Below are 16,036 nucleotides of genomic sequence, written 5' to 3'. Positions count from 1 at the left end.
ATGCTGTTGGTCTTCCGTGTGAAGCCCCATACACAGCAGGGTGCGATGCACTGTGTATTGTGACACTTTCCTCCCGTGACCACCATTAAAACTTTCTGTGACTTGTGCCACAGTGGACCTTCTGTCTGTTTGGACCAGACGGGATAGCCTTCGTTGCCCTTGCGCATCGATGAGCCTTGGGCGCCCAACACCCTGTCTGTTGCCGGTTTGTGGTTTGTCCCTCCTCGGACCACTGTCGGTAGGTACTCACCACTGCTGACCGGGAGCACCCCACAAGCCTTGCCGTTTCAGAGATGCTCTAACCCAGTCGTCTGGCCAGAACAATTTATCCCTTGTCAAAGTCACTCAGGCCTTTACACCTGCCCATTTCTCCTGCATCCAACACATCAACTTCAAGAACTGACTGTTCACTTGCTGCCTAATATATCCCACCCCTTGACAGGTGCCATTGTAACAAGATAATCAATGTTATTCACTTCGCCTGTCAGTGGTCGTAATGTTTTGGCTGATCAGTGAAGGTCTCCTTGCCTCTATGACTCTAGTTCTATGGCTCTACAACTCTGTATGACTCTCCATGCCTCACGGTGTTCTCAGTGTCTTGCCCTCTGCTCCCCAGAGCCCAACTTCATCTCGGCCTACGACATCGGCCTGTTCATCTACTTCTTCTTCCGTGAGAACGCGGTGGAGCACGACTGCGGCAAGACGGTGTACTCGCGGGTGGGGCGGGTGTGCAAGAGCGACATCGGCGGCCGCTTCCTGCTGGAGGACACGTGGACAACCTTCATGAAGGCCAGGCTGAACTGCTCGCGCTCCGGAGAGGTGCCCTTCTACTACAACGAGATGCAGAGCACCTTCTACCTCCCTGAGCAGGACCTCCTCTACGCCATCTTCACCACCAACGTGTAAGTGCGCGCCAACCTGAGTTCACCAAAAATAGACACAGAATGAATGAATGAATGAATGATACTCTATTGCCATTAGCAAATTTGCAGATGATACAAAGCTGGGGGGCAGTGTGAACTGTGAGGAAGATGCTATGAGGTTGCAGGGTGACTTGGACAGGTTGTGTGAGTGGGCGGATGCATGGCAGATGCAGTTTAATGTGGATAAGTGTGAGGTTATCCACTTTGGTGGTAAGAATAGGAAGGCAGAGTATTATCTGAATGGTGTCAACTTAAAAACAGAGGACGTACAACGAGATCTGGGTGTCCTAGTGCATCAGTCACTGAAAGGAAGCATGCAGGTACAGCAGGCAGTGAAGAAAGCCAATGGAATGTTGGCCTTCATAACAAGAGGAGTTGAGTATAGGAGCAAAGAGGTCCTTCTGCAGTTGTACAGGGCCCGAGTGAGACCGCACCTGGAGTACTGTGTGCAGTTTTGGTCTCCAAATTTGAGGAAGGATATTCTTGCTATTGAGGGCTTGCAGCGTAGGTATACAAGGGGTTAATTCCCGGAATGGCGGGACTGTCATATGTTGAAAGACTGGAGCGACTAGGCTTGTATACACTGGAATTTAGAAGGATGAGAGGAGATCTTATCGAAACGTATAAGATGATTAGGGGGTTGAACACGTTAGAGGCAGGAAACATGTTCCCAATGTTGGGGGAGTCCAGAACAAGGGGCCACAGTTTAAGAATAAGGGGTAGGCCATTTAGAACTGAGATGAGGAAAAACCTTTTCAGTCAGAAAGTTGTAAATCTGTGGAATTCTCTGCCTCAGAAGGCAGTGGAGGCCAATTCTCTGAATGCATTCAAGAGAGAGCTAGATAGAGCTCTTAAGGATTGCGGAGTCAGGGGGTATGGGGAGAAGGCAGGAAGGGGGTACTGATTGAGAATGATCAGCCATGATCACATTGAATGGCGGTGCTGGCTCGAAGGGCCGAATGGCCTCCTCCTGCACCTATTGTCTATTGTCTATTGTCTATAGGACCGCCCTTGTCCTGTTTTGGGCCCGGGGGCGCTGTAGGTCTGGGCAGTATAGGCCCAAACAGTGTCGGGCCGGACTCTGTAGGCCTGGACAGACAGAGGTCCGGACCGAGTAGATCTGGACAGTTTAGGTCCGGACAGTGTAGGTCTGGACTCTGTAGGTCCGGAAGCCTGGGTGCCGCCTAATGGAAGTTGCATAGCAACCCGCCTCCTGGCCCGGGCGGCCGCCATTGGTGAAGCGGGAGCACGTGGCCGCTGGCTGGGTGAGGTCACGTGGGGCATGGGGCGGTGACGTCATTTTGTCCCTTATATGGGAGTGAGATAGTTGGCACCCCTAGTGCTGGAGTAACTCAGAGGGTCAGGCAGCATCTTTGGAGAAAAAGGATGGGTGACGTTTCGGGTCGGGTCCTTGTTCAGATTGAAGGTGGGGGAAGTGGCGATAGGAATAGGCCAGAACAAATCTTAGTTTGGTTTAGCTTTAGTTTAATTTAGTTTAGCTTAGTTGAGTTTAGTTTATTGTCACGTGTACCGAGGTACAGTGAAAAGCTTTTTTAGTTTAGCTCAGTTTGGTTTAGAGATACAGCGCAGAAGCAGGCCCTTCGGCCCGTCCGAGTCCGTGCCGACCAGCGATCCCCGCACATTAACACTATCCTACACACACTATGGACAATTTACGCTTATACCAAGCCAATTTACCTACATACCTGCACGTCTTTGGAGTGCGGGAGGAAACCGAAGGTCACGGGGTGAACGTACAAACTCCGTACAGACAAGCACCCGTAGACGGGTTTGAACCCGGGTCACGGGCGCTGAAGCACTGTAAGGCAGCGACTCTACCGCTGCGCCACCGTGCGGCCCTTTGGCACAAACCTCTGACCGCATCTCGCAAGTTCCGAGCAGAAAGAGCTGTTTATGCTCCTTGTTTGACTTGGTGAATGAAGCTCTTTGACTCTGAAAGCCGGCAAAGACTGCAAGTGTGTTTTCTGCTTCTCTCAAGCTAATCTGTGGCAAGTGGAAACGGAGGGATTACATGGGTTTGAACGCAAGCCAGCAGCCTCCTTGGCAGTCGACCCCAATGGCCCTCGTCGGCAGTTCTGCCAGGAACTGCTGTTACTTGTTCCTCTAACTGCGCTGAACATAATGTAGGAGCCCACAACTTGTGTGAGAGGAATACTGTGCCGACCGCAGTGGGAAAGGCCAGCAATTCAATATGAAGGAACCAGTGTATCCCACTTAGTTTTAGTTGAGTTTAGGGAGACAGCGCGGAAACAGGCCCTCCGGCCTACCCACCAATCCCCACACACTAGCACTATCCCACACACACACACTAGGGACACATTACATTTTTTAACCAAAGCCAATTAGCCTACAGACCAGCACATCTTTGGAGTCTTTGGGTGGAAGCCGGAGCACCCGGAGAAAACCCACGCAGGCCACGGGCAGAACGTACAAACTCCATGCAGACAGCACAACTCTGCCACTGCGCCACCGTACCACAACCCACAGTGCCTCAGGGTAGAGAGAGGTGGCAGAACATGATAAGAAATTGAACAAAGACTTTATCATCTCGTTAAAAGACATTTTGGACAGAGTGTCGTAGAGTCATCTTTATACAAAAACATTTGTTTGTTTGTTTGTTCCTGAACTACAGCCAAAACGGTACACGATAACGCAACAATTTTGGCCCACCTTACTCACCGTCGTCCCCTTGGTGCTAATGGAAGAAGTTTCATTGAAATCGGTGTTATATTTTTAAAGTTATTCACATTTTAAGGTTTAAAGCTATCTCCTAGGGAGGGAAAGGGGAGGGATGGAGGATAAGGGGGTTGAGGGGGATGGAGTGGTGGGGGAGGGGAAGGGGAGGGGAGGTGGAGGATGGGGGAGGAGGGGGAGGGGAAGAAGGGGAGGGGGAGAGAGGGGAGAGGGGAAGAGGGGAGGGAGGGAGGAGAGGGTACTGCACAAATGCAGGAGAGGTTTGTGCCCAACGGGACCACTTGGTCTAGTAGAGTAATAAAGCGTGGAAACAGGCCCTTCGGCCCAACTTGCCTACGCCACCCAACATGCCCGATCCACACTAGTCCCACCTGCCTGCATTTGCCCCATATCCCTCCGAACCTGTCTTATCCCTGCACCTGTCTAAATGTTGCTTAGATGTTGTGACAAAACCTACCTCAACTACCTCCTCCGGCAGCTCGTTCCATACACCAACCACCCTTTGTGTAAAAAAGTTGCCCTTCAGGTTGCTAATAAATCTTTCCTCCCCCACTTTAATCTTCCTCCCCCACTCATCTGCTTCATGAATGCGAAGAAGAGGATGTTGCCAGGAGTTGCTGGGCCTGAGCTATAGGGAGAGGTTGAACAGGCTAGGACTTTATTCCTTGAAGCGCAGGAGGCTGAGGGGTGACCTTATAGAGGTGTACAAATTAAATAGATAACGAGACGCAGGTGGAGTGGGGATTGCTGGGATAGGTTTCAATGAGACTTGTTGCCCTGTTTAGACTGTGTTGTGCCATCACTCAGGACTAGGGGTGCAAACTATCTCACTCCCAAATAAGGGACAAGGTGACGTCACTGCTCTGCGCCCCACCTCACCCAGCCAGCGGTCACGTGCTCCAGCTCCACCAACGGCAGCCGCCCGGGCCGGGAGGCAGGTTGCTACGCAACCTCCGTTAGGTGGCGCCCGGACCTCTGGACCTACACTGTCCAGGCCTTCACTGTCTGGGCCTACACTGTCCGGGCCTACACTGTCCGGGCCTACACTGCCCGGGCCTACACTGACCTGGCCTACACTGTCCGGGCCTACAGCGCCCCCCAGGCCTAATACGAGACAAGGGCGGACCCGTACGGGACAAACCAATTTAGCCCAATATATGAGATGACCCGGCTAATATGAGACAGTTGGCAACCCTAGCCGAAGGGCCTGTTTCCGAGCTGTATCTTTCAATCAACCATTCAATCAATAGTCTATATGTAAACAAATCAACAATTCCATGTAATAAAAGAAAACTGCAGATGCTGATTTATACCAAAGATAGACACAAAATGCTGGAGTAACTCAACAGGACAGGCAGCATCTCTGGAGAAAATGGATAGGTGACATTTCGGGTCTGAAGAAGGATCCGGACCTGAAACGTCACCCATTCCTTCTATCCAGAGATGCTGCCTGTCCCCGCTGAGTTAGTCCAGCATTTTGTGTCTATAAGAAATGTGTTGAATGTTGTAAATGGCTGATTAGATTTGAAGGCTCTTTCCTTACTCTGCACACAAATGTCACACAAAACTATCAGTTTACACTATTTAGGATTAACCTTTGCCCCTTGAACCCCAATCCAGAGTTCATGGGATTAGCAGGAAGTGGGGGGTGATGAGCGGAGGTCATGATGTCTGATTAACAAAATGAAACTCACATTTTCTCTGTTCATTCTCCACTGTAAAAACGGCAGATAAGAAAGTAGTTTGATTTATGTATTTCTGGAATAAAGTTCACATTTTCTCTAGTTTAGTTTAGAGATACTGCCTGGAAACAGGCCCTTCGGCCCACCGTTTCCACGCCGACCATCGATCGCCCGTGAACTTCCTTGGAGCGCAGGAGGATGAGGGGTGATCTTATAGAGGTCTATAAAATCATGAGAGGAATAGATCGGGTAGAGTCTCTTGCCCAGGGTAGTTGAATCGAGGTCCTGAGGACATAGGTTTAAGGTGAAGGGGAAAAGATTTATAGGAATCAGAGGGGTGACGTTTTCCACACAAAGTGTGGTGGGTGAATGGAACGAGCTGCCGGAGGAGGTAGTTGAGGCTGGGACTATCGCAACGTTTAATAAAGAGTTAGACAGGTACATGGATAGGACAGGTTTGGAGGGATATGGACCAAATGCGGGCAGGTGGAACTAGTGTAGTTGGAACATGTTGGCCGGTGTGGGCAAGTTGGGCCAAAGGGCCTGTTTCCAGGCTGTATCACTCTATGACTCTTAACACTAGTTCTATGTTAAACCACTTTCACTTCACACTCTCTACACTCCAGCGGCAATGTATAAGAAGATAACTGCAGATGCGGGTACAAATCGAAGGTATTTATTCACAAAATGCTGGAGTAACTCAGCAGGTCAGGCAGCATCTCAGGAGAGAAGGAATGGGTGACGTTTCGGGGTCGAGACCCTTCTTCAGACTGATGTCAGGTGGAGACAGGAAGATAGAGGGAGATCTGGGAAGGAGGAGGGGACGGGAGGGACAGAGGAACTATCTAAAGTTGGAGAAGTTGATGTTCAAAACAGGGGCAATGTAGTTTGGTTTAGTTTAGAGATGCAGTCTAGTAACAGGCGGTCAGGTCCACCAAGTCCATGCCAACCATCGATCACCCATTCACACTAGTTCTATGTTGTCCCGCTTGGTCATCCACTAACCACACACGAGGGGCAATTTGCATGGGACCAGTTAACGTACAAACACACACGCCTTTGGAGTGTAGGAGGAAACCAGAGCACCCAGAGGAAACCCACGCAGTCACAGGAAGAACTCTGACACATGCATTTCCTCCAGCAGTTTTTTTTTTCTTCTAACATCTCTCTTTTCCTGATGAAGTAATCTTGGTCCTGATAGGGACTAGCGTAGATGGGGCATGTTGGTCGGTGTGGACAAGTTGGGACGAAGGGCCTGTTTCCCAGCTGTATGATCGCTGGGCGGCACGGACTTGGAGGGCCGAAAAGGCCTGTTTCCGGCTGTATAGATATGATATGATATGATATGATTCATGGAACAAATGTTTAAGAATGAGATTTATTCACACGTTTCGGGTCGTCACCCACTCCTCTCCTGAGATGCTGCCTGACCCGCTGAGTTACTCCAGCATTTTGTGAATAAATACCTTCGATTTGCACCAGCATCTGCAGTTATTTTCTTACACTTTAAGAATGAGATGATTGAATGTGTCTAAAACTGACCGATTTACCCAGGATTGCAACATGGGTACTTTTAAAAACATGGTCGGTCGGCACGGTGGCGCAGCGGTAGAGTTGCTGCCATACAGCGCTTGCAGCACCGGAGACCCGGGTTTGATCCCGACTACGGGTGCTGTCTGTACGGAGTTTGTACGTTCTCCCTGCGTGGGTTTTCTCCGAGATCTTCGGTTTCCTCCCACACTCCAAAGACGTACATGTTTGTAGGTTAATTGGCTTGGTGTATGTGTAAGAGAATGTGCGGGGATCGCTGGTCGGCGTGAACCCGGTGGTCCGAAGGGCCCCTTTCCACGCTGTAACTCTAGACTAAACTGCATTAAGCACATATTTTAATTGAAGATGGACACAAAGTGCTGGAGTAAGTCAGCGGGCCAGGCAGTGTCTCTGGAGCCAAAGTCATAGAGTGATACAGCGTGGACACAGGGCCTCATCCTCGATTCCCCTACTCTAGGCAAGAAACACTGCGCGTCTACCCGATCTATTCCTCTCATGATTTTATACACCTCTACAAGATCACCCTTCATCCTCCTGCGCTCCAAAGAATAGAGTCCCAGCCTACTCAACCTCTCCCTACAGCTCAGACCCTCGAGTCCTGGCAACATCACCGTAAATCTTCTCCGCACCCTTTTCAGCTCGACAACTTGGAGAAAGAGGATGGGTGATGTTCCGGGTCGAACCCTTCTTCAGTCTGAAACGTCACCCATCCTTTTATCTCCAGAGGTGCTGCCTGGCCCGCTGAGATGCACCAGCACTTTGCGTCCATCTTTGATATAAACCCCACCATCTGTAGTTCCTTCCTGCACATATTGTGAGTGTATGTTTTGCCTTGTTCTTTAGTAATCGTTCTTGACAGCTCTGTTCAGTCCTTGAGACACTGTGTATGGATTAATACGACATCGCCCATCTTCCAAACAACCATCATTTGATAGTATTTCTAAACACTGTCTCTCGTGATTAATTGGTTTCTCCTCCTTTAAGGATTCATTCCTCTGTGGTTTTCTGTCTGCCTCACGCTGGTACATTTGTAAGGAAGTTGGCATGAATCCAAACCCTCATCAATTATCCTGAACAAACAGGACAATAAACCATTTGGCTGGTCACAGCCACAGAGTCTTACAGTGTGGAAATAGACCCTTCGGCCCAGCTTGCCCCCACACCGGCCAAATTGATTGGTAAAGGTAGTCAAAGGTTACGGGGAGAAAGCAGGAGAATGGGGTTGAGAGGGAAAGACAGATCGTAGAGTCATTGAGTCAGACAGCATGGAAACGGGCGCTTCGGCCCAACTTGCCCATGCCGACCAACATGCCCCGTCTACACGAGTCCCACCTGCCTGCGTCTGGCCCTCTAAACCTGTCTTCTTAAACGTTGCCGTAGTCCCTGCCTCAACTACCTCCTCCGGCAGCTCGCTCCACACACCCACCATGCGTGAAAAAAAAAGTTACCGCTCAGATTGTTATTAAACCTTCCTCCCCCCCCCCTCACTTTAAACCTATGTCGTCTGGTTCTTGATTCCCCTACTCTGGGTATGAGACTCTGTGCATCTACCCGATCATGATTTTATCCTTAGTGTTCAAGTTCAGGGGATGGGGTGGGGGAATGGGGCAGTGAAAGGAATGTGAGGTTTGGGGGAGCAGGGGCTGGGGTGTGGGGAACCCATCAGTAATGGCAAGTAGGGTCTCGACCCGAAACGCTGCAGAGAACGTCCCGTTGAGTTTTTAGTTGGTTTTAGGGAATACAGAGCGGAAACGGGCGTTTCGGCCCACCGTGTCCACACTGACCAGTGATCCACGCACACTAACGCTAACCTACACACACTGGGGGGCAACTTTACATTTTACATCAAACCAATTAGCCTACAAACCTGTACGTCGTTGGGACTGTGGGAGGAAACCCGGCGATCCCGGAGAAAACCCACGCGGGTCGCGGGGAGAACGTACAAACTCCATACAGACAGCACCCGTAGTCGAGATCGAAGAGAGAGAGCCACTCTGCCGCCCTTTCGACGCCCTGTACGTGGCCACTCCTTGCATACTTTACTTGTGGTACGCAAAATTTCACGTCACATGTGATAATAAAGTATCAATCATTCAATACTCAGGAATTATTTATTTATTTAACTGATTGATTAATTAATTATTACTTAATTAATTAATTAATTGATTGATTGATTGATACATTCATTTATTAGACAATAGACAATAGGAGCAGGAGTAGGCCATTCGGCCCTTTGAGCCAGCACCACCATTCAATGTGATCATGGCTGATCATTCTCAATCAGTACCCCGTTCCTGCCTTCTCCCCATACCCCCTGACTCTGCTATTCTTAAGAGCTCTATCTAGCTCTCTCTTGAATGCATTCAGAGAATTGGCCTCCACTGCCTTCTGAGGCAGAGAATTCCACAGATTCACAACTCTCTGACTGAAAAAGGTTTTTCCTCATCTTCGTTCTAAATGGCCTACCCCTTATTCTTAAACTGTGGCCCCTGGTTCTGGACTCCCCCAACATTGGGAACATGTTTCCTGCCTCGAACGTGTCCAACCCCTTAATAATCTTATACGTTTCGATAAGATCCCCTCTCATCCTTCTAAATTCTTCACCTTCCCTGCCCTGAGAAGAGATCTAGCGCCTCCTGTTTCTCCTCATAACTTAATTTTAACTTAACTTTAACTTTTAAGTTTTGTGATACAGCTCAGAAATAGGCCCTTCAGCCCCACCGAGTTGTACTGGCGAGGGGCTGTTCATGGGAGAGGGTGGAGCATGTGGGGGAGACAGATGAAAAAGTAGATTGAGTGCCATGCTAGCATTCATGTCCACACTTGGCGCAGCGGTAGAGTTGCCGCCTTTGAGCGAATGCAGCACCGGAGACCCGGGTTCGATCCCGACTACGGGCGCTGTCTGTATGGAGTTTGTACGTTCTCCCGGTGACCTGCGTGGGTTTTCTCCGAGATCTTCGGTTTCCTCCCACACTCGGCCTTTCGGCCATTCAAGCCAGCACCGCCATTCATTGTCAGCCATGATCACAATGAATGGCGGTGCTGGCTCAAAGGGCCGAATGGCCTCCTCCTGCACCTATTTTCTATATTTCTATGTTTCTACTACAAAGGCGTGCATGTATGTAGGTTAATTGGCTTGGTTAAATGTAAAAAATCGTCCCTAGTGGGTGTAGGATGGCGTTAATGTGTGGGGATCGCTGGTCGGCGCGGACCCGGTGGGCCGAAAGGGCCTGTTTCCGCGTTGTATCTCTAAACTATCTCTCTCTAAACTTCAGCTTTCACCTCTCTGCTCCTCTCCACAGGAATAGCATCGCGGCCTCTGCAATCTGTGCCTACAATCTCAGCGCCATCACCCAGACCTTCAACGGACCCTTCCGGTATCAGGAGAACCCTCGGTCAGCTTGGCTACCTGTCTCAAACCCCATTCCCAGCTTCCAGGTACAGTGGGGCTTTATTTATTACAACAGTTCAATGCTTTTTTATTTGGCACACGTACTGAGTGAGGTACAGTGAAATTCATTTTGTACACAGTTCAGTACAAGTATCACTATACATAAACATCTTAGATAAGCATCTCAGATACAGTACAAGTGTATAACGGTAGTTCACTGGGACAATAGAAACATAGAAACATAGAAAATAGATGCAGGAGGAGGCCATTTGGCCATTCGAGCCAGCGCCGCCATTCATTGTGATCATGGCTGATCATCCACAATCAGTGACCCGTGCCTGCCTTCTCCCCATATCCCTTGATTCCTCCAGCTCCTAGAGCTCTATCTAACTCTCTTTTTAAATTCATCCAGTGAATTGGCCTCCACTGCCTTCTGTGGTAGAGAATTCCACAAATTCAGAACTCTCTGGGAGAAAAAGTTTCTTCTCACCATAAAATATACAGAGTTAGTTCAGTTTAGTTTAGAGATACTTCGCGGAAACAGGCCCTTCGGCCCACCGGGTCCGCACCGACCAGCGATCACCCCGTACACTAGCACTATCCTACAAAATAGGTCCAATTTACAATTTAACCAAAGCCAATTATTCTACAAAGCTATACGCCTTTGGAGTGTGGGAGGTAACCGGAGCACCCGGAGAAAACCCACACAGGTCACAGGGAGAACGTACAAACTCTGTACAGACAGCGCAGCAAATCTACCGCTGTGCCACCGTGATGCCCATCCTCTGAAGGAAATTAAGTTAGTCCCTTCTCCACCTTTCACTTCCTTCTTTTGGCATTTAACGTGGGAGTCATTGGCGATCCGAGTTGTGGGAGGGCGTTCAGTTGGCAGACATGGTCTTCGATGCATGAAGAGTTGCTCGGTGGCGCAGCGGTAGAGTTGCTGTCTCACAGCGCCAGAGACCCGGGTTCGATTCTGACCACGGGTGCTGTCTGTACGGAGTTTGTACGTTCTCCCCGTGACCTGCGTGTGTTTTGTCCGAGATCTTTGATTTCCTCCCACACTCCAAAGAGTCATAGAGTCCTACAGCACAAAAAGAGGCCCTTCGGCCCATCGTGTCCGCACCGCCCGTACCAACACAGTCTAATTTTAATCCCATTTTCCCGCATTTGGACCGTAGCCCTGAATGTTGTAGCATTTCAAGTGCCCATCCAAATGCCTCTTAAACGTTGTGAGTGTTCCCACCTCCACCACCACCCCAGGCAGTGAGTTCCAGACTCCAACCACCCTCTGGGTGAAAAAGTTATTTCTCACATCCCCCCGAAACCTCCCTCCCCTTACCCTGTATCTATGTAAAGACGTGCAGGTTTGTAGGTTAATTGGCTTGGTATAAAGGTAAATTGCCCCTATTGTGCAGGGCAGTGTTAATGTGCGGGGATCGCTGGTCGATGCGGACTTGGTGGGCCGAAGGGCCTGTTTCCACGCTGTATCTAAGTAAAGTAAACTAAAGAGTCACAAGGCATGGAAGCAGGCCATTCAGCCCACTAGGTCTACTGATCCATGAGCACCCATCCATATTGTCATTTAGCACTTGGTCCATGGCTTTCAATGCCTATAGATGCCTACTCTAAAACTGAACTAAGGAGTCTTTAATGGTGTGTGGGTTTGCCCACTGTTTAGTGTGGCTCGCTGGGTGACAAGGGACCCAACGAGAACCTGACGGAACGCAGCCTGCAGGACGCCCAGCGGTTCTTCCTGATGAACGACGCGGTGCAGCCCGTCTCCGTAGACCCGCTGGTGACCCACGACAACATGCGCTTCTCAAAGCTGGTGGTGGACATCGTGCAAGGCCGGGACACGCTCTACCACGTGATCTACATCGGCACAGGTAAGTCACCACATCTACCTTCCTCATCGCACCTGCCTTACCTCATCTGCTGGAGGCAGCTCAGGTGCTCAATGGTACTCAATGGTACTCAAGGGCGGCACGGTGGCGCACCGGTAGAGTTGCTGCCTTACAGCGAATGCAGCGCCGGAGACTCAGGTTCGATCCTGACTACGGGTGCCGTCTGTACGGAGTTTGTACGTTCTCCCCGTGACCTGCGTGGGTTTTCTCCGAGATCTTCGGTTTCCTCCCACACTCCAAAGACGTACAGGTATGTAGGTTAATTGACTGGGTAAATGTAAAAATTGTCCCTAGTGTGTGTAGGATAGTGTTAATGTGCGAAAAAATTGGGCGGCACATTAGAGTTGCTGCCTTACAGCACTCGAGACCCAGGTTCGATCCTGACCACGGATGCTGTCCGTATGGAGTTTGTACGTTCTCCCCGTGACCTGCGTGGGTTTTCACCGGGTGCTCCGGTTTCCACCCACACTCCAAACTCATACGGGTTTGTTGGTCAATTGGCTCGGTATAAATGTAAAATTCTCCTATGTGCGCGCTGGGTTGTGTTAATGTGCGGGGATCGCTGGTCGGCGTGGACTCGGTGGGCCGAAAGGCCTGTTTCTGCGCCCCATCTCTTGACTAATCTAAACTCTAAATGAGCTGCAACAGTGAATGTTAGATGCAATGGCGTCACAAACCTATCGTCACGCAGCGTGGAAACTGGACCTTCAGCCTAATTTGCCCACACCGCCCAACATGTCCCATCTACACTAGTCCCACCTAATTCAGTTTAGTTTAGAGCTACAGCACGGATCCAGGCCCTTCGGCCCACCGAGTCCGCGCCGGCCAGCGGTCACCCGTACACTTACACTATCGTGCGCACACTGGGGACAATTTACAATTTACAATTCTATCCCTCTCAACCTGCCCTGTCCATGTACTGACGTCCTCTGGCAGTCTCGACCCGAAACGTCGCCCATTCCTTCTCTCCCGAGATGCTGCCTGACCTGCTGAGTTACTCCAGCATTTTGTGAATAAATACCTTCGATTTGTACCAGCATCTGCAGTTATTTTCTTATATATATATAGATATATATATATATATCCTCTGGCAGCACGTTCCACACACCCACCCCTTTCAGTGTGAAAATGTTGCTCCTGTTATGGGCCAAACGCAGGGACTGGTGTAGTTGGGACATGTTGGCCGGTGTGGGCAGGTTGGGCCGATGGGCCTGTTTCCCACACTGTGAGACTCTACGACCTGAACCTAGACCCAGTTTAACCTTCGGGTCCCGCTGTTCTGTTTCTGTACCCAGAGCATGGCACCATTCTGAAGACCCTCTCGCCAGAGAACAAGAGCCTGGGCAGCTGCTACCTGGAGGAGATCCAACTGCTGCCGCCCGGCCAACGGGAACCCATCCGCAACCTGCAGATCCTGCACAGCGACCGCTCCCTGTTCGTGGGTTTCAACGGGCGGGTGCTGAAGATCCCTCTGGAGCGATGCTTCTTGTACAAAACTGAAATGTAAGTCACATCGGAAGAGCGGGGAGAAGGCAGGAGACCTTGGCGGTGAATCTGTGGTAATTCATTGCCCCAGAAGGCTGTGGAGGCCAAGTCAATGGCAATGCCAAGCCAAGCCAACTCAGAAGGCAATGGAGGCCAATTCTCTGAATGCATTCAAGAGAGAGCTAGATAGCGCTCTTAAGGATAGCGGAGTCAGGGGGTATGGGAAGAAGGCAGGAACGGGGTACTGATTGAGAATGATCATCCATGATCACATTGAATGGCGGTGCTGGCTCGAAGGGCCGAATGGCCTCCTCCTGCACCTATTGTCTATTGTCTATTGATATTTTTAAGGGGGAGATAGATAGATACTTAATTAATATGGATGTCGGAGGTTATGGGGTTAGGAGGGAGAGATAGATCAGCCATGATTGGAATGGCTGAGTAGACTTGATGGGCTGAATGGCCTAATTCCGCTCCTATCACTCATGATACCACTGAAGATAGACACAAAATGCTGCAGTAACTCAGCGGGACAGACAGCATCTCTGGATAGAAGGCCTGAACAAGGGTCTCGACCCGAAAAGTCAACCATTCCTTCTATCCAGAAATGCTGACTGTCCCGTTGAGTTACTCCAGCATCTTGTGTCTCCCTTGAGTACTTTATCAGAATCAGAATCATACTTTATTAGCCAAATATGTTTTGCAACATATGAGGAATTGATTTCTAACGTGTTCAACCCAAGAGCTTACATACTGAGGAAAACTAGGACGCCTTTGATCAGTCTGAAGAAGTGTCTTGACCCGAGACATCACCCATTGCTTCTCTCCAGAGATGCTGCCTGACCCTCGTGTGTGTAAGATAGTATTAATGTGCAGATATCGCTGGTCGGCACGCACCTGGTGGGCCGAAGAGCCTGTTTCATGCTCGATCTCTAAACTAAACTAAAAACTAACCCAGGCTAAATCAATCCCTTCCTAGCAAAGGCACGTCTTTTTAAATAGTCCCCCTGGTTGCAATTAAGACTTCACTTTTTGATGGTCTGGGTGAAATAATATTTTGGCATCAAAATCGTTTACCATGTCTGATACCTTGTCTTGATTGGGCTGGTCGGATTAAGTTTCCATTTCTGATTTGTAAAAGAGGCTTGATTGGGTTTTTTGTCTCTTGTGGAAGTCAGGTTGAAGAGGTATTTTTTTCTCCTCCCACGGTTTTTCTTTGAGTCAATGACCCCATCAATTATAAGCCTCCATTTGGTTTAGTTTAGTTTAGAGACACAGTGCAGAAACAGGCCCCTCTGCCCACCGAGTCCGTGCTGACCAGCGATCACCCCGTACACTAACGCTATCCTACACACACACACACACACACGAAGGACAATTTACAATTTTACCAAGCTAATTGACCTACATACCTGTACGTCTTTGTAGTGTGGGAGGAAACCGGAGCACCCGGAGAAAACCCACGCATGTGACAGGGAGAATGTACAAACTCCGTACAGACAGCACCCGCAGTCAGGATCGAACCTGGGTCTCTGGCGCTGTAAGGCAGCAACTCTACCGCTGCGCCACCGTGCCATCCTGTCTCTTGCTGAAATATTTCTCCAGCCTCACGATTCCCCGATCGTTGGTCTCCAATTCTTTCGCCTCTACAACTGCACAAACGTGGCAATTGGGACTAGGTTAGACGAGGCATCATGGACGAGTTGGGCCGAATGGCCTGTTTCTGTGTTTTATCACTATGGCTCTAAAAGAAAACATGTCTTGAGTGGATAGGAAAGTTTCAGAGGGAAATGGGCCAAACACACGTGAATGGGACTAGCGGCATTTGGGTCAGCATGCACGAATTGGGCTGAATGGCATGTTTCCCTGTGCCATTTTTTAGTTTTTAGTTTTAGGGAGATACAGGCGTGGAATCAGGCTCTTCGGTCCACCGAGTCCGCGCCGACCAGCGATCCCCGCAGATTAACACCACCCTACACACACACAAGGGACATTTACACGTTAAACCGAGCCAATTAACCTACAAACCTGTACGTCTTTGGAGCGTGGGATGAAACTGAAGTTCTCGGAGAAAACCCAAGCAGGTCACGGGGAGAACGTACAAACTCTGTGCAGGTAGCACCCGTAGCCAGGATCGAACCCGGGTCTCCGGCGCTGTAAACGCTGAAAGGCACCAACTCTACTGCTGCTCCACTCTATGACTCTAATTCTCCCTAACAACTCGTAATGAGGTCAAGTTGCCACTGCTGATCTGCACTCCAATTTGTGGTAGCCCCAATCGCCAGTCAATGCTTATCCTCCCTACCTCCTGCCTTAAGGTGAGAGGGGCCACATTTAAAGAGGCCGCGGGGAGACCTGTTAGAAATTTCTATGAGCCGTAGA

The 16,036-nt window shown here is 49.8% G+C and overlaps 1 protein-coding gene across 4 annotated transcripts in view; it reads left to right on the top strand.

The window, feature by feature from the left end:
* The window catches only part of sema5ba (sema domain, seven thrombospondin repeats (type 1 and type 1-like), transmembrane domain (TM) and short cytoplasmic domain, (semaphorin) 5Ba), a 183,945-nt gene that overhangs the window by 73,601 nt on the left and 94,308 nt on the right, over positions 1-16,036 (top strand). For all 4 annotated transcript variants that reach the window (XM_078403301.1, XM_078403300.1, XM_078403299.1 and 1 more), the window contains exons 8-11: positions 617-902; positions 10,174-10,309; positions 11,944-12,151; positions 13,465-13,672. In XM_078403301.1, coding sequence (XP_078259427.1) covers positions 617-902; positions 10,174-10,309; positions 11,944-12,151; positions 13,465-13,672 — 838 coding nt within the window. The remainder of the gene's footprint in view (positions 1-616; positions 903-10,173; positions 10,310-11,943; positions 12,152-13,464; positions 13,673-16,036) is intronic.

The sequence above is a fragment of the Rhinoraja longicauda genome, chromosome 8, assembly GCF_053455715.1.
Source record: "Rhinoraja longicauda isolate Sanriku21f chromosome 8, sRhiLon1.1, whole genome shotgun sequence".
Lineage (NCBI taxonomy): Eukaryota > Metazoa > Chordata > Chondrichthyes > Rajiformes > Arhynchobatidae > Rhinoraja > Rhinoraja longicauda.
Note: the sequence above shows the minus strand (reverse complement) of the source record. Positions and strands in the feature narration are given on the sequence as shown.